This window comes from Calidris pugnax, unplaced genomic scaffold (assembly GCF_001431845.1).
Source record: "Calidris pugnax isolate Ruff unplaced genomic scaffold, ASM143184v1 scaffold195, whole genome shotgun sequence".
NCBI lineage: Eukaryota > Metazoa > Chordata > Aves > Charadriiformes > Scolopacidae > Calidris > Calidris pugnax.
In genome coordinates, this window is record NW_015090918.1 from 199,541 (window position 1) to 220,528 (window position 20,988).

The 20,988-nt window shown below is 38.4% G+C and overlaps 1 protein-coding gene across 1 annotated transcript in view; it reads left to right on the plus strand.

Moving 5' to 3' along the window:
* Positions 1 to 15,341, plus strand: part of GPM6A (glycoprotein M6A) — a 126,604-nt gene extending 111,263 nt beyond the window's left edge. The window contains exons 4-7 of the mRNA XM_014949701.1: positions 4,750 to 4,903; positions 6,595 to 6,671; positions 8,191 to 8,256; positions 13,051 to 15,341. Of these exons, the coding sequence (XP_014805187.1) occupies positions 4,750 to 4,903; positions 6,595 to 6,671; positions 8,191 to 8,256; positions 13,051 to 13,203 (450 nt within the window). The 3' untranslated portion in view covers positions 13,204 to 15,341. The remainder of the gene's footprint in view (positions 1 to 4,749; positions 4,904 to 6,594; positions 6,672 to 8,190; positions 8,257 to 13,050) is intronic.
* The last annotated feature ends 5,647 nt before the right edge of the window (positions 15,342 to 20,988 follow it).

The window sequence follows — 20,988 nt, forward strand, 5'->3', positions numbered from 1 at the left end:
ATTTATTACACCTAACACAAAGGTGTACATCTTCTTGCAGCTCTCTGGGTTGAGGGCTCAGGGAGTTTATATAAAATAAGTAAATGACAGGATTGAGACTAAGTGTAAATGTAAGTACCAAGCGGTTTGGAACAAAGATTAAATTAGGTTTCTGGAGTTGTTTTATTCAGGCATTTCTGAATTTCTTGCTACACTTCTATATTTATCTTTTTTGTAGTAAACAGCAGTGTCCTTGTACAATAAAATGACTAGAGTCTACTTTATTTCTTTTTCAGTCCATCTCTGTAGTAGCAGTATCTTTTAGATATGATTTTGCAGTCTCCGTCCCCAGGGTCACTGCAGCAGTCATATAATGTTACTTCAGGGGTGTTAAAATATTTATAACAAAACTAAAAGAAGAACAGTGTTTGAAATTTAATGAATGTGCTTTTCATGGGACAAGTACCCATAAATTTTAAAAGGAAAGCAGCAACTGAAATCTTGATCTTATTAAAATAGATAGATTTGGGTAATGTTTTCAGTGGAAACAAGATTTCAGCCAGTGACGACCACCATGAAAGCTGTTGTGATCCATACAGAGCATTTCAAAACGTGCTCTGAAACCTCTACTTCTTGACATTGGTCTGGGCAAAAGATTATATAAAAAATATTGCTCCAGAAGGGTTGATGATTTCCTTACTTGAATATTTTATCGTTCAGGAAAGCCATTACTGGCAATGAAAAGCTTATAAAATCTGGCAAGAGAGTTTTCCCATCCATGGTGTTGGTACAAGAAATTAACCACTACGGAGGTTAAAGATTTGGTTTGTTCAAATAATTATTTAGTTTAGAGTTTCTTTCCCAATGCCAACCTAGTATTGATTAGTGAACTTTTATCTTTGTAATTTGGTAGATGGATTTTGCTCTCACTTACGGTTTGTTTTGGGTTTATGTGTTTGGTTTCTTACAGAGAGAACAGAACTGATCAGAGAAAGCAATTTTCACCACCAAGGCAATATATAGCATGCTAAAGAACCAACTGTGATGCCTCTTTAAGATGCTGTATTGCTATTTCATAAACCTTTGGCTTGTCACGTAGCAGAACGCTACTTCAAAGGAGGAAGATCCCTTTGAATCTCAGGAGATTGATTTCTGAATTTAATTCCTGGAGTGAACAGGCTCCTTAAGCATTTTGTGTAAGGTCTCTAGAGAAAAGAGGGAAGATTTTAATAGCAGAGAAAAATAGCTAAAAAAAAATACTTTAGTCCTTCACCTGTGTTTTAAAAAAAATATAAATTCTCAATTTCTTTCTGTTATAACAAGAATTTATAAGCTAACACCTCCTATTGCTGGAAACTAATAACTTGTTGTGCAAGGTTAACCTTTTGTTTTTTCCTGCCCCTACAGCAGAAAGTGTTTTATTGCCCAGGCCACATTTTGTGTTTGCTTCACTGATAGCAGCTTCCAGGGATAACTCATAACTGCTAAGTGATTTAACGTGAGGTTTGCATTTTAGTTATTCCTATATAAAACAAATTACATTTCTCTATTTTTTCCCTGTGTCATCTTGGTGTTATGACATGAATTTGGGCATAACATTGGCTCTTCAGGCAAAAGTGGCTGAGAGAGGAAAAAGGAAGCTCTTCCTTTTCTAAAATACCGTTTTAAAATGAAATCGGCGTTTGATTTGCTTTTTCTGAGATACTCAACAAACAGATATACGTTTTTAAAAGAGAAATGGTTTTAAAATGAAATCGGCATTTGATTTGCTTTTTCTGAGATACTCTAACAAACAGATATACGTTTTTAAAAGAGAAAATCCCTTCCATAAACAAGCAGGCAATTCTCTCTGAGCAGACAGCTCTTGTGGCTCCGGGCAGCGATCATCTGACAGATTTCTCCTGCTCTGATTCTGTGCCCAAGGCAGTTTATTATTTTAGAGGCTAATAAGCTCTGTTTTTTTTCCTTTTTGCTATACCAAGGCTTTGTATTGTCTCAGTGAAGATTTTTAAGCGAGCTACTCAAGCAAGCAAGGCTACAGAGAGTGGCATCCCTACTACAGAACAGAAAATAAAAATATATTTAATAGGAATTGTAATGCTCATAGTAAGGCTGATGTTTTTCCTCCATTTGGTGTAATCCCAGAGTAGGAAGATTCCTGACTCTGTGCAGATCCCAGTCTTAAAAACAGTTACTACAGTTCAGTAATGTAGCTACTATAAAAGATTTAGTTCTCCATTAAATTATTATGCATGTACTCTACTGAGAGGTGTACTAAATTTATTAAATAGTATTTAGTTCAGAAATTCTAGAAGGCGATTCAAAAGTAAGACTTCAGACATACCTTTTTATTGGCAAACTCACAGAATATAAGCTAAGAAGCTGGTTTTACTTTAAAAATACTTCTAGAATATAGTAAACTAAGAATTTAAAGGCTATTTTGAGAGCACTCAGAGAGCCTGCTTTCTTACTTCTTGCTCCTGCTTTAGAAAAATTTGAGTACAAGTCTTTAGCTTGATAATAAATTAAGATCAGACATAGTGTTTTACTTGGGAATTCATAGCCCTGAAGTGAATCTACATTTCCAAGTGATTTTCCAAGTAATTATTTGTAAACGAGTGCCTGGGGTTGAACCAGATGTTGTCTCATTAGTTTTAACACCGTAATATGGAGAGGAAAAAACGAAAGAAAACAATAAAGAAGCAATAATGAAAAAATAAATAGGAGAGTGTACAGAACAGTATTTACTTGTAATGACTATTTCCTCTGCAATAGACGGAATAGAATTTCCATTATATAAAGCAACTGACACACAGAAAAGTCTACTGTAATATTCAAGAGTGTATATTTATTATAGACTTTACTATCACATTCTCTAATTTTTCAGTTGATTTTCTAGTGAGTGTGGTTCTGGGAAAAGTTGGAAAGGAAGAATGCAGCCATTATCTGCATGAATACATGTTCAAAAATCTTTAAAGATATATTAGACACATAATTTTCCCTTTTAAACTAGTTTTATGTTAAGGGGAAAGTTGAAATGGTTCATAGTGTACAAACTGGCAGGTTTGTACACTATGAGGAGTACTAGATGAAGAAAAAGATAGAAAGCAGATTCCCAAAGTATTAAACAGAACACTTCTGTTCCTTGTTCCACTTTATCTTTTACTTTCCTGCATCTTTCTGATAATTATTTTTAGAGCTATAAATTCTCCGGCTTTTCAAACTACTGCTGAAAGTGTCATCTACCTAGGGACTATCGGGAAAATTAATCTGAATTGAATTTTAAACTGGATTAATTAAACTACATTAAAGCCCTACGTAAATACACTTCCTCAGAATTAAAATGGCTTTTATTTAATATTCTTGGAAGTGAGTTAAAGTAAATCAAGTTAAGGTCTCTTTAATATTGCTTGAGAATGTCCATCCCATAACTTCAAAGTAATAGAAGTACCTCACCTAAAATTCAAACCTTTTGCTGTTTTGGATTTCTTTTCCTGCTCAGGTCCACATGAACAAGCCACCCCTCTAAAAATTTTTACAACAATTTACACCCCTTTTAAGTCTGACCTTACTTGATTTCCATAACTCAAATCTGTATTTACTATAGGCTTTTTCCTTGATCTCCTGATGTGAAAGGTCTTACATTAAAAAAGAACAAAAAAAAGTCTTCCATTTTCCCCTTATTTACTCTTTAACATTTAATTTTAAGCAGATTGTGGACTAGATAACTCAGTTTTCAGGAACAGCTCTTTTTTCTTATTCTCAGAGTCAGTGTTTTTCTGTGGTAAGCAGCTAGAAAAATGTTAGAATTTTTTTTTTCTTAGTAATGTGTTTAGATTCATTGACATATCTGAAGCCATCAAATCTCGGGGCTATTTGAATTCAATTTTTAAAGGCTGACTTATCTTCCCCACTTAACCATGTCACATCTTCACGTCCTTTCCGCAGCGCAGAAAGAAAAGCTAATTTATTCCTGATAAGTGTCTCTGCTGGTCGTCTCAGGTTAGCAGCAGAGCAGTAACGTGCCGTGTTTACGTGTTTAGAGAAGCTGGGTGTGCAGGAAAAACTACTGGCCCCGATGGCAAGTACAGTTTGATGCCTCCTAGAAACAGATTTCTATTCTCTGGAGAGCATAAAACCAAGAAAATGTGTAGCCTTTGGAGAAGACATGCTGCAAAGCATGTAATTTAATGTGTTTATTACTAAGCACCCTAGTTTGTTCTCAGTGACGAATCCCCACGTATGGAGACCCCAAATATGTCTAAATACAGTAAGAAAAGGACAAATATATTGCCTTATTGGTTCAATGCTGGGGAGATTCTGTGGCATCCATGGACAATGACTTCTTTTTATGAGGACCCAGATTTTATAAGCAAGCAAAGCCTATAGTATTTCATTCTAGTTGTTTGTCTCCTGACTGGTAGTGGAAAAAACAACCATATGGCCTCTTCTGGAGTAGGGGTGATGTGAAAGAAGGAGATACCTTCTTCCCAAAGCCCGCAGCTCTCTGTGCTGCAGATGTGGTGGTGTGATCCAAGGGAGACAGGAACATGGAGAAAGCTTGTGCTGGTGGAAGCATAACTACTTGTTCTTCAGAAATGTCATGTTGGTGCTCCATCGCTCCCTTTGACCAGATTGTGAATTGATTATCAGACCAAAACCAAACTGAAATGCATTTGTTCCTTCCCTGTGATTCCCTTTTTGGCAATGGAGTATTGGTTAAGTTCTGACTTACCACTGATTTTGGTTTTTTCCCCTCTTTTTCTGCAGTTTATTATGCTGACATACATCTTTATGTTGGCCTGGCTTGGCGTGACAGCTTTCACTTCTCTGCCCGTTTACATGTACTTCAACCTGTGGACCATTTGCCGAAATGCCACCGTGGTGGACGGAGCTAATCTCTGCTTGGATCTTCGCCAGTATGGTACGTGAAGGAAGGGCACTAAATATAGAGCCAAGATTTCACAAAATAAAGCTTCCATGTATCTGAAACGAACTGTTTCAAGTGTTTCTGAAACAATTGTTAAGTATCTCTTTCTACCCTTTTACCCACTCCTCAAGGCAGTTTATTAGAGATGTGCTGCATTTCCAGGCCTGACACCACTGAATCAGGGGAGACCTTCTCACTCTCTCCAACTCCATGAAAGGAGGGTGTAGCCGGGGGGGGGTCGGTCTCTTCTCCCAAGAAAAAGGCCATGGGACAAAGAGGAAACGGCCTCAAGTTGCACCAGGGGACGTTTAGGATGGATATTAGGAAAAATTTCTTCCCAGAAAGGGCTGTCAAGCCTTGGAAGAGGCTGCCCAGGTGGTGGAGTCACCATCTCTGGAAGGATTTAAAAGCTGAGCAGACGTGGTGCTCTCACCACCCTCACCCCGAAGAAGTTCTTCCCCACATTTCATCTCAATCTCCCCTCTTTCAGTGTCAAACCCTTCCTCGTCCTATGGCTCCCCTTCCCGATCCAGAGTCCCTCCCCATCTCTGCTGGAGCCCCTTGAGGGACTGGAAGGGGCTCTAAGGTCTCCCTGGAGCCTTCTCTTCTCCAGGCTGAACCCCCCAACTCTCTCAGCCTGTCCTCACAGCAGAGGGGCTCCAGCCCTCAGAGTAGCAACAAAGAAAATGAATTCATTGTTAAAAATGGTTCTGCAATCTGTATTTCTTAGCTTTTTTGGCTCATAGATGATCTTTCCAACCAAAATTATTCTATGAATCAACATTCTCCATCTTCCCAGAGTACTGAATATTTCGCTTGGGGCTTCTGTGTAGTCTCTTCTTTTGGAATTTCTGGAACTTGTCTAAAATGCTTAATTAGTCATTTATTTGGAGAATGACTTTTTAATCTTGTGATAGGACACCAACTTGGAGATGTGAGATCCTAGGTTATCTTTCCCTGCAGAAAGGAACCAGGATAGGACAAGATTAGTTGCTTGCAAAAATTTTGATGAAGAGGAACAATACAGACACCACCAGTCTAAGGGGCTGCAGAGGAAGAGCAGGGCTAAAGCCTGAACTGGAGGGGCTGAGAATAAAGTGGGGATACAGACACGAGTGTGTTTTAAGGGGATGGGAATTTGGACAAAATAGGGCTTGGAATCTTAAAAAATTCTGAGAATTCTTGTGTTGGTGGTGATACTGCCTGCAAATAATTTTTCTGGTGTTTTGATATATGTGCTGATAAAAATCTGGAATTAACATATTTTCAATAATGACTGAAAAATTATTACCTGCATGGTTCCTGCCAGGGCTTGTAATAAAAAGGGAGCCCCTTGAGGGGCTGGAAGGGGCTCTAAGGTCTCCCTGGAGCCTTCTCTTCTCCAGGGTCCTATGGCTCCCCTTCCCGATCCAGAGTCCCTCCCCATCTCTGCTGGAGCCCCTTGAGGGACTGGAAGGGGCTCTAAGGTCTCCCTGGAGCCTTCTCTTCTCCAGGCTGAACCCCCCAACTCTCTCAGCCTGTCCTCACAGCAGAGGGGCTCCAGCCCTCAGAGTAGCAACAAAGAAAAATGAATTCATTGTTAAAAAGGGTTCTGCAATCTGTATTTCTTAGCTTTTTTGGCTCATAGGAAGTAAGTTGCTTTGTACTGGGAATACTAAATGCTGTCAATATTTCTTTTGCTCCAGGTATCGTAACTATTGGAGAGGAAAAGAAGGTTTGCACCTCATCAGAAAGTTTCTTCAAGATGTGTGACTCGAATGAGGTGAATAAACGTGACCCTATTTTTGTCAAAATTTTGTGTGTTATTGTAGGTAGTAATGGAGTGTGCTTTTTTCTTACTCTTACTGTAAGAGTATTCTAGCTATGGTGATGACATAAAATCCCCGTGGAAAATCCAGTCAGATAGTACTTTTCCCCATACTGTGTGTTATCGTAGGTAGTAACTGGAGTGTGCTTTTTTTCTTAATCTTATTGTAAGAGTATTCTAGCTATGGTGATGACATAAAATCCCAGTGGAAAATACACTCAGGTAGTACTTTTCCTAGTCTTTTACCACGTACCAATTTTAGTCAGTGCAATTTCCCCAGCCATTGTTTTCGAAATACACTTGCATTTGTATTTCTTTTTAAGAATTCCATTGTCATCTATATTTTTACTGAGATGTTTTTGAAAGCTAATCGTGGAAAATCCAGTCAGATAGTACTTTTCCTAGTCTTTTACCACGTACCAATTTTAGTCAGTGCAATTTCCCCAGCCATTGTTTTCGAAATACACTTGCATTTGTATTTCTTTTTAAGAATTCCATTGTCATCTATATTTTTACTGAGATGTTTTTGAAAGCTAATGCACCTGCTGCACGATGAATCGGTCTGTAAAATGAATCACTGTTTGAAATTCTGGTGATTACTGTTGTGACAGGAGAGTAAGGGCTTTCAAATGGATTTGACCAAAATCTCACACAAAATTAGGATAATAAATCCCAGTGCAGTCCTTGTATTACTTTCCCCTTAAGCAAATGCCACCTATTTCAGTGCAGCAGAGGTTTTGGGGCCTGTTTTTAAATGATCAGGGATGAAGACAAGACAAACAAAGTTACATCTCTCTAGAACAAAAAGAGACACTAAAATCTTTACGCCTTTGAAGTCAGAGGCTGCTTTGCTAAATGTTTCACTGGGTCTTACTGTGTTTGAATAAATCTTAGGGTGAAGGTACACGACCTGCCCTTGTACCAAAAACATCAAAGAAAATGCAACCCTTGCTGTGAAGGTGGTTAACTTGCGTTATTTAATTAACCTGGCTTATATTATATCACTATGAATAGATTTTTACGGGCATATTTGGGAGGTAAGTAATCAATATATGAAGGTGGAAAGCTACAGCTAACGAAGGGGAGCGGGGTTCTCTTGGGCTGTCTCTGCCACTAGAGAAACCACTGCAAACATTTCTAGATCTAGTAAAGTAGTGTTGTAACTGAAATAAAAAAATAAATAAAAATAAGTGCTGGATGGTTTATTTTGAAATAATAAGTTTTTAAATATTTTATAATTTAAGTAGAATATTTTGAATTAGAATGATGCATTATCCCTGATATGAGTATTGTAACACAACAGGCACAAGCACAACATCACGTACTGATGTCAGCCTCTTAGAAAAAGTAATATTAATCATTGCTCTTGTAGAAGGGCAGCACCAGGAAGGTAGTTATTTGCTCTATGTTATTTTGTTCAGTTTCTGCTTATGGAACGACCACGAAAAGTCCTTTTCTTTGTCCCCCTTTGCAGCTAAACATGACGTTCCACTTGTTCATCGTGGCTCTTGCTGGAGCTGGCGCAGCGGTCATCGCCATGGTAAGCCACCCAACACTCAACTGTCTTCTGAATTGCTAATTTCTAGTTAATTTCTGTGAACGCGTCAGTTTTTCTGTCAGGACTAATTTTTTGTATAATGAAAATTACTTTGAATTTGATGACGTTTTGCCAACGAAAATGTTCCACTGAGATAAAAAGTGTGTGAGCCGGTGCCCTGCTCTTCCACCTGTTGTTTGTGGTGTCTGCTTAACCTTAAAGGTCTTTTTAGAATGGGGATTCTGTGCCAGTGTGGTTTTGTGTGGAATGGGAACTCTGGAATGGGAAATGAGAATTGACTGTTACTTGGTACTGATGCATTCTGTGAGAAGAGTGTTCATGATGGTGATTTCTATTCCTACTGCTAGTAGAAACTTTTCGTTGAATCCCAGCGCCATAAATTTTTCATTTTCCTTAGAATTAAAGTTATAAAAAAATAAAATCAGTGAATATTCCATGAAACTAGTGTTCCTGTTGCATTAGTGATTTTTTTGTTTGTTTTTCTCTGCCATTTTTTCAGTATTAAATGACACCCTGCCAAGACAGCAGAACTAGCTAAACAAAAAAAATATTTTTTCAATCTAATTTTTATTTCAAGACCACAAATAATAGGTATAACCGTAGAATATAATTAATATTAATAATTCAATTGATTTTCCAAACCCCGCTGCCCTGGGCAGGGACACCTCCCACCAGCCCAGGTTGCTCCAAGCCCCCTCCAACCTGGCCTTGGACACCTCAAGGGATGGGGAAGAAGAGTTTGCTTTCCCAAGAAAGAAGCAATTTAGGGGAGGGAAAATGAATCAACGTGCTGTTGAAGGAATAATCATAAATATGATTTAATGAAGTTAGTTTTTGTATATATCCACAACGGCAGCAGATCTCCAGGATTATGAAATTTAACAAGACTTCTTAATGAAAAAATACTCAGGTCATGGGATTGCAAAACACAATTAGACAGCCACTTAGAGATGACCTCCTTAGTGTGATGATGTTGTCTAGGAACTTGGTGTTAAACAAAAAAGAGGTGGTGGCCCTGTTAAACATATATTCCATTATATAGTGTGGACATGTATTTGAGATTATATTCATTACAGAAGCTAAAGCAGTTGTTTCCAGGAAAGCCATCCTACTCATAGAGACTGTGAACTCCGAGAGTTTTCAGCAGTTACTCCAGAAGTTTGGGTCTGTGAGTTTTTAAGGAAGGGCTGGGTGAAGAATGGGAGTCCGATGAAGGTCAGACTGTGGCCAACGCACCTGCAGAACAGTTTGTCTACTTTTTTTGGTAGAAGAAAAATGCCAACTGCACCTGCAAGGCATTAAGTTAAAATTTGTCTCTTACTGTGTCGTTACCAAATATTTTGTGAGGATAATAAATGTGCCTACACGGTCCCATTTTCATCACGTATTCTTCAGCTGCAGGGTTTTCAGACAGATGTGTTTCAAAAGATCAGGAAGGTGTGAGTGCGCTGCTCAGATGCTCCCCCCACTTCTGGGATTCTCGTGTCTACAGTCTGTTTGAGGTTCAGATTATATTTTTTTAATTTAAATCTTACCCGCAAAGGACTGATATTTTCATTGGATGCAAATTGTAATTTTCTGAGATGCCAGAATTCTTAAGATTACCAGCCTGTTTCTTTGCATTTTTTCCATAGAGTTTTACCGTAGAGGAATTTTAAGGCGTTTCATTCATCAGAATGAGGATTCAGCATTAGTCTCTCTCTTTTGATCTAGAAATGCCTATTCCAGTGAAATCTTTTCGAACAGCTGAGTTAGCTATGAGGCATTTCTTCGTCTTGTGCCCTAAATTATGGCCAGGATGTGTCCCAGGGTAACATAGTACATGCTGCCATCTCCAGCACTTGTGCTGCCATCACAGGTTGTGCTGCCAGGGTTGGACTAGAGATATTAAGAAACTCGGGAAGATACGTAGAAATACCACTATCCGTGGTCTTTTTCCAGGAGGACAGGTTCTCTGAACACTTCTTTCTATATTCTGGCTCCTCAACTCAGACTGTGTTCCCCAAACTTGCCATAAAGCACCAGGACAAAAAAAAAGACACCAAAAATATTTGGTCTTTTGAAGGGTTTCAGAACGTTTTCCTCAATCTTAATTAGCCAGATTAAGAAACGAACATTAGCCTGCACTAATCAGCAACAATTGCCACCAAACGTTTGTGGAAAAAGCCAACACTGCCATTTCCCCCAAAGAAAAAACATAATAAATTGGTTCTGTTCATTTAGTATGAATCTAAGGTACTCATATACCTACAGCCGTCTGGTTTCAACAGAATTTGCATAATCTTAAGGCGTTTTAAAATTGCTCTATTCCATTTTCCACTAATTGAATCCTAGGTTAGTTTTTCTATTTCTTAGGAGGAGGTGGAATCTTTTTGGTTTCAGGAAATTATCTGTGACCTCTGAGGCAGTTGATTAGCATAACTATAAGAGATGCTCTCATCAGAAAGTACCTGAAAGCCTGCTAGGGGAGGAATAAATGTCCAGAGAGACCTGGAATAAACCAGTTGAATATCATTACTGAATATTTTTATTTTCTGGCTGAATACAGAGCCCAACAGAGTGTGTACTGAGAAGTCAAAGGCTCCTTGCAAGGAGATCCATCAGACTGAAAGTGGGACGTTTGAGGTCCACCTTTGAAAGGAAAGCTTTCAAAGCCTATGAATATCCTGAAAGGCCCAGAGCTGGGAAGCTGAAGTGGACAGGAGAGAAGTTTGTTGCTCCAACAGGCAGCCAAAGTAGACTTTATACTGTAGGTGGCCACAAGCATGAAGACTAAGGAAACTAGCTCCAAAAAATGACTGAATGGAGAAAGCATGTGACTGCCTCTGAAGGAGGAAGTTTAGAATAGAATCATCAAGGTTGGAAGGGACCTTTAAGGTCATTGAGTCCAACCATCAACCCAACACTTCCAAATCCAGCACTTACCCATGTCCCTCAGCACCACGTCTGCCCAGGTTTTAAATACCTCCAGGCATGGTGACTCCTCAACCATCAACCCAGCACTTCCAAACCCACCACTAACCCATGTCCCTCAGCACCACGTCTGCCCAGGGATGGTGACTCCACCACTGCCCTGGGAAGTCTCTTCCAAGGTTTGGAAACCCTTTCGGTGATGAAATTTTTCCTCATATTAAATCCAGCACTTACCCATGTCCCTCAGCACCACGTCTGCCCAGGGATGGTGACTCCACCACTGCCCTGAGAAGTCTCTTCCAAGGTTTGGAAACCCTTTCAGTGATGAAATTTTTCCTCATATTCCTCAGCCTCTTTTTCTCCAGGCTGAACATCCCCAGCTCCCTCAGCTGCTCCTCACAAGACTCATGCTCCAGACCCCTCACCAGCTATTGTATTTTTGGCAGCAGTTCCTGGGAGGACTCAGCTTCATTCCCTGTATTGGTGTTGTGTTAAAATTTATCACTTGTTTAATCATTCATTGCCACCATTCAGAAGACAGGACATCTCCTGGTCATTAAGCTCAGTCATGGGCAGCCACACCATGCGATTTTTATAGACTACTAATCTCCATCTCCAATGCAATTAGGGTGTTTTACATCCTCTATTTATAATGGAAAACATTTGCAGAACATAATTTTTCTGCTGGTCAGATATCTTTCACTGACTTTCAGATTAAATTTATTCAAAGCCAAATGAAAAACATTTGTTCATGTGTGACAATATTGCCAATAGCCTTTAATTGGCATTGAATCCTCAGATGTATTCATAGACATTCTGTCCTCCCCGTTCGCTGACACGAGTAAACGAGGCTCTTTGGGTGTGTATCATCGTGGCTCACCCGGTGATTCATGTTGGCTGCAAGTGAGTCAGGTCCAATCTCCAATACTCACTAATAAGGATTTTTCCCCTCCTTTTCAGATGTTTTGAAATTTTGTTTGTGAATGGAATACTCGGAAAACTCTTAATTTTGTTGTCTTAAGAAAATAATTGAGTGTATTTTTACCTTTTCAAAAATTTACATGGAACACGAACACTGTTTTTGCTCCATTCAAGATGTCTACAGAAGTTGTCTTTTGAAAATAACTCAAACCACTTTTTAGTTTTCTACCCATTTCAAAGAATGGCATAAATAAATTGTGGTATCACTAATACAACAGCGAAATAAAATTACTAAATTAAATGGTGACAGGTGTGTGCCCTTTTAAGACCTCAAGTTTATGTGTATCTATATTTTACCCAGTTGAACATACGTTTCAGTTTTTGGAAAAGCTTTTGCCAAATTAGCTGGTTTTAACGAAATAGGGTTGTAGATGAAAGAAAGAAATCATGGCTAAATGGAAAGCTAATGCTAACTTTAAGATGAAAGAAAAAGAAAATCTTTCTGTAATTGTATTAGATACGTAACTGTAAGACCACAGATGAGTCTATGGTGTATTTCTCTCTTAAGCAGCTCCTTTAACAAATAGTGATTCAATGAGGAAAAGCCTGCAAGAAATTACCAGGGGCCTTTTTCCATGTAGATGTGCAGAGCAGCTGAAATGGTAAAACAGGGATGATGCATTAATTTCTTGGTTCTTTTATTCCCAACCACTGCTCCCAACTGCGAGTGGTGGGAAGAGGAACAGCAGTGAGCTGCATAAGCTGAGGATTAATGAAGCTCCAGCTTGAACTTCACATCATGTTGCTGTTCTTCTTCTTGACTTGACAAAGTTGGGTTCCTTCTGACGGAAACCCAAGCTCCATCCCAGAACTTTCCAGTTGGAAGGTGCTCTACTCTGATCAGCGCTGTGGGTTCCTAACTCCCTGTTGCCTCTCTTACAGGTCCATTATCTCATGGTCTTGTCTGCCAACTGGGCCTACGTGAAAGACGCCTGCAGAATGCAAAAATACGAGGATATTAAATCAAAGGAGGAGCAAGAGCTTCATGACATTCATTCTACTCGCTCTAAAGAGCGGCTCAACGCTTACACATAAGAGAAACCTTGTCTTACTTCCTAACACGTGAATGCTTTGTTGTTTAACTAAAGGCCATCCAACCATCTTAAAAACAATTGAAAGTGCTTCTCACAAAAGATAGTTGGGGTGACTCACACATCGCCCATGTACAATTCTTGGTTGTCTAGCACTTGGTTTCTTAATTAGTTCTTACTTTGTGTAACCATTCTCTGCCACAGAGCTCCTAAATAGCCTTTCCTGAATCCTTTTAAGCTAATTAGTTCTGCTAGATCAAGGATACTAAACTATTGTCAAATACAAATATGTGTTTGATTTTTTTAATCACTTTGTATGTGTTATGCATAACACCTTTTGCATTGTTTCTTATATGTTTTTGAAGAAAAAAAGAAGTAGCTTTTTATACTTTTTAGTTTTGAGTTCAATAACTACTTTAACTACAGGTATACTTCAAAGGGACCATTGTACGCGACGTACAATATATAAAGAAAACATTCTGATGACTTTCCTTTATATTTGGAAAACTTGCCAGATGGACCCTGATCAACTTGAATGAAGGTCCTAAGAACGTTTTAAACAATCAAAGGTGCAATTTCTAAATTTGTAATAGTGGGTAAAAAAAAAAAAAAAAAAGAAAAAAAGAGAAAAAAGAAAAAAAGAAAAAAAAAATTAAAAAGTGCTTCTTATCTTTGTTAACATTGTATTATTATCGATGTTTTTAAAGAATATTCTCTTGTTCCAAGTTCCATGGGTGATAATTCCTGTTTGTATTGTGAGCATGCAGACCGTGGTGCTAACAATGCATGGCCACTTGCCTTTTGAAGGAATTCAATACCACGGCTACCTGTTAAAGAGTTATGGTATATAGACAACTGTTAATTAAGTGATATAGTTATCCATAGTTTTTTACAGAATGATCTCTCTTTAATTCAATGATGGTTATGCTAAATTGGAGCTGTTCATGTGACGATGTAAGAAATTACTGCTTAGCTACATTTATGAAAGTAATATATCAAAAATACAGTGACCGTAGGAGTCAGATGTCTTTTTACCTGCTTTAAAAATTTAAATGGATTGCACCTGTCTGAGCTGTAAAAGATATATTAAAGGAGACTTCCATAAATGTTATAGCTTGGCTTCTAGCTTTCCTACACATATCGGTTTACCTGTACTATGTTAAAGTAAGGTGAAAAACACTACAGAGCTTATTATTTGAAAGTGTAGTAATATATTTGAAACTTTATTTTGATAGGAAAATGTTATCAGAAAGATAAATCATCTTAATTTGAAAGAATTACCTGTATCAAAAACAAAACAAAAAACCCTATTTAAGAAAAGTCAGTATTATTGGACCAAATTTGGTAGAGTTTTTCTTTTTTTTTTTTTGCCTATTTCTAATGCTACAAGAATGCTGTAAAGTGTCTTTTAAAGTGATGTAGCCTGACAAGACATTTTTGTCAGTGTTAAACAAATCTTAGGTAGTTTTGTGCACTTATTGGGCCATTGTGAATTCTCTCTCGGTGTAAGTGCATTTCTAATAAAACTTCTTGAGTAAAACTCTTCTTTGTACTATTACTAGTCATGCATCATCAGTAATTTTTAACAATTCTTGTAGTAAGTAGAGGGTAATACTATAGTTACTTGTGGCATGATAATGCATTAAGTAGTATTAGTTGATTGAATTTTTCTTTTTTTTTTCTTTTTCTTTTGCTTGTTTTGGGGTTTTTTGGTTGTGTTTTTGATTTGGGGTTTTGGGTTTTGTTTTTGGGTTTTGGTTTGGGTTTTTTTTTACACTTAGGCTGTCCTATGGGGTCAACAGTTTTCTGATAATGTGCAGTACCGGTATTACAGTTCTGCAAAAAGTAGTAGGAACCTCTTTTTGGATTCTATATTGTAGTGTTTCAGTTTCGTGTCTTCAAACGTTTGTGCTGATTTTTAAAACTATGTCTTTTAAACTCATGTAATGATGTTAATGCTTTTGGCTCTTCTCTGGTTATTAGAGTTTGTATTTTCACAAAGAATGCTTTGTAGCAGGCATTACGATTAATCTGTTTTGTACATAAATGTGCCAACAGCTTGATGGTGGCGTTTTTGAAATGTAGAACAAAGTGCTTGCAAAAATGTAATAAACACACTTGTGTACTTTGTGTACTTATTAATTGTTCGTGTTGTGTAGTTTTTTCTTTGCCTGTTACGGACAAATCCCTGTAACCAGACATGGAAGAAGCTTGTCCCTTCTCTCGTCCTTGCTTTTGGAGGACTCTTCTCAGCATTATGTGGTTTTGGTACAACCTACTTTTAGATGTTTGAGGAGATAGTTCCTTTAGCAGGAAATTATGAGAACAAAGAGTAAAATTTAAAATATAATACTCTGGAGATGTTATGTTAATTATAGAATATGTCTTTGTCAGATCTGTGACAAAAAATTCTTAGTGTGATGAATAATTTTTTTAAAAAATAAAACCCAAACTCTAAAGACTGATATTCTTATCCCCTTTCATGACACAGTTTCCTCTGTCCTGTACCTTTACAAACCACGCACAGGTAAAGTCCTATAAATGGTTAAGAGAAATCCATAGCTGTGCCAATTAGCACGGTATCGCTAAGGAAGACTAAACGAAGGACAGTTCCATAGTGTGGTTGTGTGCTCCTGGTGAGAACACGTGCCATCGTGGCAAACACTTCCCTCAGCAGCAGCAGGAGCTGGGGGAGCAGAGGAGGTTCCCGGAGCACCGCACGCCCATCGCAATGGATTCACTTCAACGTCTTCATGTGTTTGGTTTATTCCAGACTCTGCTGTTTGTTGACAGCTCAAGCTGATTTAACCTGAGGTAGGTCGCATGGATCTTGATTGCTGTAGACTCTTCGGTGCTCGGTCTAAACCTGTGGCTGTTGTGCTCTGCAGAAACAAGAAAACCAATTGTAGATCAGCTGTTTTTTTTGCTGTACAAAAGGGTGTAGTTCCATGAAAATTCCAAATTGAGAAGTTCCCAGCACTAGATTCTCTGATCTGCATCTTCTTCCCAGTTTAGTAAGCCCATCAATAATACATCTTACAAAACATCCAAAAATTGCTTGAGTTAGAAATCCTTCCCACCCATTTTCCCCTACCCATATCACCTCTTCTTTGTTGTTTGTAGAAGGTTATTTTCTCTCTCAGCAGGGTCGTATCAGTCTGTCTGTTTCCAGCACAAGCACACAAACCATTTAATCAGTGTGATTTAGGCCAGAGAGAAGTGCACGGTGGACATGGGGTGGAGTGTCCACAGCAGGGGTAGAGACAAAGGGAATTTTTAAGCTAACATCATTCCTGAGTCCAGTATATCATCTAGTTGGGTGATATGGTTAAAAGCAGGAGGGACTGAAACTATTTGCTAATTTCACGCTTCTAAATAGTTAATGATATTTTTTAATTATTTTTTTTTTTTGTCACAGGAGCTAAAATAAAATGAGGATTCCTACTGTAATTGGGAATCTATCTGTAAATGTATTGAGTTCAATAATAGATGCAAATGTGGGGTTGGACTAGATGATCTCCAGAGGTCCCTTCCAACCCCATATCATTCTGCAATTAGTCTTGGCATAGTGCAGTTATTTAAATTGGAATATACATGCATTGATGATACTTATTGAATACTCCTGTGGTTGCAAGTCACCTCCCGTTGGTGTAATAGATAGAAAAGCACATTCCTGTGCTGTTCTTCCTATAATAATCAATGGCAAAAATGTATAGAGTTCTTTCTATTGTTAAGACCCGACGTATTTTTCAATTATTCAGTTCAGGGTTACTACATGTATTAATGCAGCTGGTTTTGTGAAGAACACAGCTCTATTCAGCTAAGTCATAAAAGGGCAGGCTGTAATGCATTTCATCCCAGGAGGGGAGGGAAAGGTGGTGTTTATAAAAGCTCTCTCTTAAATATAAGCACAATTTTATTTCCATTAGGTTGCACAGAAACCCACAAATAGATATTGTAGGGCAGCAAACTGATTTATGTCTCCAGGTGACAGCACATTTCAGCACTGCCTCCATTTTGGGTAGATATCAATTGAAAAGAACAAAATCAAAGCACTTAATATATTTTACAGCTCTTTCTGTCCCACGTGGATTCTTCAGACTTGTATTTTTTAAGAGGGGAGAGCTCCAGTGGTTTCTGAATTTTGAGATTTTTAACACTAGTTTCTGTTTCTTTCAGATGATCTGCAGAGGATCCCAACCCTGCAGAGGGCTGCTCCTGTAAGTAACAGTTATTGGCAATGATGGCAGAAGGTGAGTGGTTCTGTTGGTGCAGAGAGAGCTCATTCCTGGCAGAGAAGTGGATTATCTTCAGCTTAGAAGAGAAGATCATAGAATCTGCCCCATCCCTGGAGGTGTTCAAGGCCAGGTTGGAGGGGGTTTGGAGCAACCTGGTCTGGTGGGAGGTGTCCCTGCCCAGGGCAGGGGCGTCGAATGAGATGGTCCTTGAGGTCCCTTTCAACCCAAACCAGTCTATGATTCTGTGACTCGTAGTTTCCCTTCCCAATGTAGGCAACGTGATGGCAGAGCAGATGTGTCACACGTGCAGCAAGCTGGAACCTCACGTGGAGTTTGTGTCATTTAAAGCAGTTTGGGGGATGATGCAGAAGAGGACCGTGATCCTGGCCTCTCTGAATCAAGATTGTGTTTATCTAACAGAAGAGGAGAAAGGCAGGACTTGAGGTTGACCAGTCTGGAAAATCTGGGGTTTGTATCATTTGCTCAAAACCAAACGTTAGGATTTTCTGCAATATAATAGTTAAAGTTAAGTGGTTGCATTTTTCATATATGTTAAATATACACACAAAATATCTAGTCTGATAAAATAGGGGTTTTCTTTAAATATACGGTTAATCAGTGCCCTGTTGTCTGAAATTGCACTACTCTAGTTACAGAGGAAGAAGAATCAGCTGAGATCCTGCAGACTTTAATATCACTCTGGTGTCCTGTGGGCCTGTAAGCCCAATATCTTTATCAACAGGGTGTTTTTTTTAGAATCTACAGTAAAAATACAATTAATGGGTACGTGGATAAATCAAATACACTTGAGAAGACACGGCATGACTTTTATGAATGGAAGTCTATTAACAAACCTACTGGAGTCTTTGGAGGGTGTCAGCAGCCATGTGGTTATCAGCAGTCTCTTTTATTTCCAGTTTATTTAGACATCCAGAAGGTTTTTGACAGTTTCTTGTCAAAGTATTTTAAGGGTAATCAGCCATAGGAAAGTCTTCATAAAGGTAAATAATTGGTTAACAGAGAATAAATAAGGCAGTTCTGATAAAGATAATTTTTGGACTCTGAGTTCTAGACTAGGTCATCTTTGAGGATAGATGGTCCTGATTCTGTACCTTGACCTCCACCATTCTTAGGCAGAGTGTCATGAGATTATTTCAGACTTCTCTGTCTTTTGGGGCAGACTGTGTTAATCATTTTTGATATGGGAAAATGTTTATCAAAAAAAAGAGAGGAAAAAAAATTCTCCTTATTTAAAATACAAGACTGGCTAACTGTATTCAGGAATGACAGGCATTTTAATGTTTTGGTCATGTCATATTTTTGCATTTTGACACTAACTACATAGATTCATATACCCTCTTGTATTTAATGTTGTTAAACTATAATAGACAGCCACGTGCAGTGAAGAAGACATTGGTCTGTGAAAGTCATCTCCTCTTACCAAAGGTTTCCCCACGTGCCGTGGGGAGCAGTAAGAGTTTGTTATCTGCATTAATCTCTTTAACTGGATTAAATCCTTGAGAACAAAATCCACTCAGCTCCTGGATGAGTATATGGGCCAGATCTGCAGAGCAGGTATTTATGAAGAGACAAGCAGGCAATTTGACTGTATTCCAGAAGATTACGGTTAAACTCTGTGCCACACGTTTTCCCAGGAGGCTGAGGAAACTGCAGAATTTGAGACTCTTTTTAGGGCATGATCCTTCAAATAAGTCTATCGTGCCACACGTTTTCCCAGGAGGCTAACTGAGGAAACTGCAGAATTTGAGACTCTTTTTAGGGCATGATCCTTCAAATAAGTCTATTGTTTTGTTTTATGAAGAAAAAAAATAAAATAAAAAGACTACAGAGAGCCTTCTCAGTGAAAACAAATCTGTGTCTGATCCAACCTTGTTTTGGCTACTGCTTGTGAGTTTTTGGTTCCATGCTCTAGAGGGACAACAAATAGATAATCTAGTGTTACGCTTCAGTTTGATAAATGTTGCAGAGATTATTCTTTTCTTCTCCATTATGAAGCATAGATCATGGTCAACAGTAAAACAGACTGCATTGCCTTGAAATCTGCTGTCAAAATTCTCATTTGTCTGTGGAAACGTACCTTTAATATTCTATATTTTTGATTTTGGCAGCTGCAGTCCTGACCCTGTCTTCATATTCTTACAGCTGACCAAATTTAATGTCTTCTGTGTTTTCAGTAGAGAGACTGTCAACAGCTCTCCATTTGTTTGATGTTTTTGATTATTTTTGTAATACATTTTTTTCTGTATGAATATTTGAAAATGCAATAATCTCAGCTCTATTTCTGTCTAGGAATTTGTTCAGACTGAGAAATCCAACTAAATGTACTTATCCTTTCTTTTTAAAGCATTATAATTTTCAAAAGGTCTCTGAAGTTTAAAGTGAATCTTTCTTCTACCTAAAAGATTCGATTCACAAAAAACTTAGATGTAATCAAGTAAAAGCACTGTGGTGACACTGAAATTGGATATTAGACATATTTTTCTGTCCTGAATTACATGTCAGCTCTGCTGCAAACAGCCTGCGGAGTGATGCGCTGGGGAAACAACCTTCCCAGGAAACTATTAGACATATTTTTCTGTCCTGAATTATGTGTCAGCTTCTGCTGCAAACAGCCTGCGGAGCGATGCGCTGGGGAAACAACCTTCCCAGGAAATTCAGGCAGTTTGTTTCTTAAGGACCAGACCCATCAGACCTGTTTGAGGTAAGTGAAAGAAACAGCAGTGTAAAACCCTAAAAGAAGTGAAGCTATTATGGAATTCATCTTTTTTTTCCTGCCCGTATGACAGAGCTCAGTGGTGTAATTACAGCAGTATAAGACACTATTGTGGGTAAATTGAAAGCAGGTTGGTATTCATGCTCATTCCCCATTACGTTTAAATATCTTTACACATTATAAAAACATTTAAACACAGCACAGGGAGATTGTCCATGTAAGGTGTTATTTTGTAGCTTTTTACGACAATGAGGAAAATGGTTGAAGCCTGTGGTAAATCTCATGCTGACATTTGTAGAATTCTGACATCTGGTGGCGAAACTGCTTAAAACAGAAAGATGGGACCAATTAATCACTTTAGGAGAGTATGGTTCTAAATAACCCAGCCCCGTGCACATATGGCAGATATGCTAGGGCACCATCTCCAAATCCAGAATAAGAATTCTAAATCAGGCTCCAAGTCCAGAATAAGGCACCAAAACGAGTGACTAGGCAAATTCAAAGACACGGAGTATCTGCAGTCAAATTTCTAGTTCAAATGGAAACGTTGGCAGACTTCAAAAGCACATCAGCTGCCAAAGCCTGATTTCGATATCATTTCCTCCCCTCTCATCCCTCAAATGTGTGAAACATCTTCCTGAGCTCCGCTCGTCATTAATTCTGCAGCCTCTGCAATCTGGAGAGACTCCTGGATCTTGGCTTCTGGTGTGAAATGCAGGTAAAGGGCTTGTGTGCACCTAATTTTTAAAATATACTGAGCATTTTATTTGGTGCACTGGCTTTTACTCATATTAGTACTTATGCTTACGATGGCAGC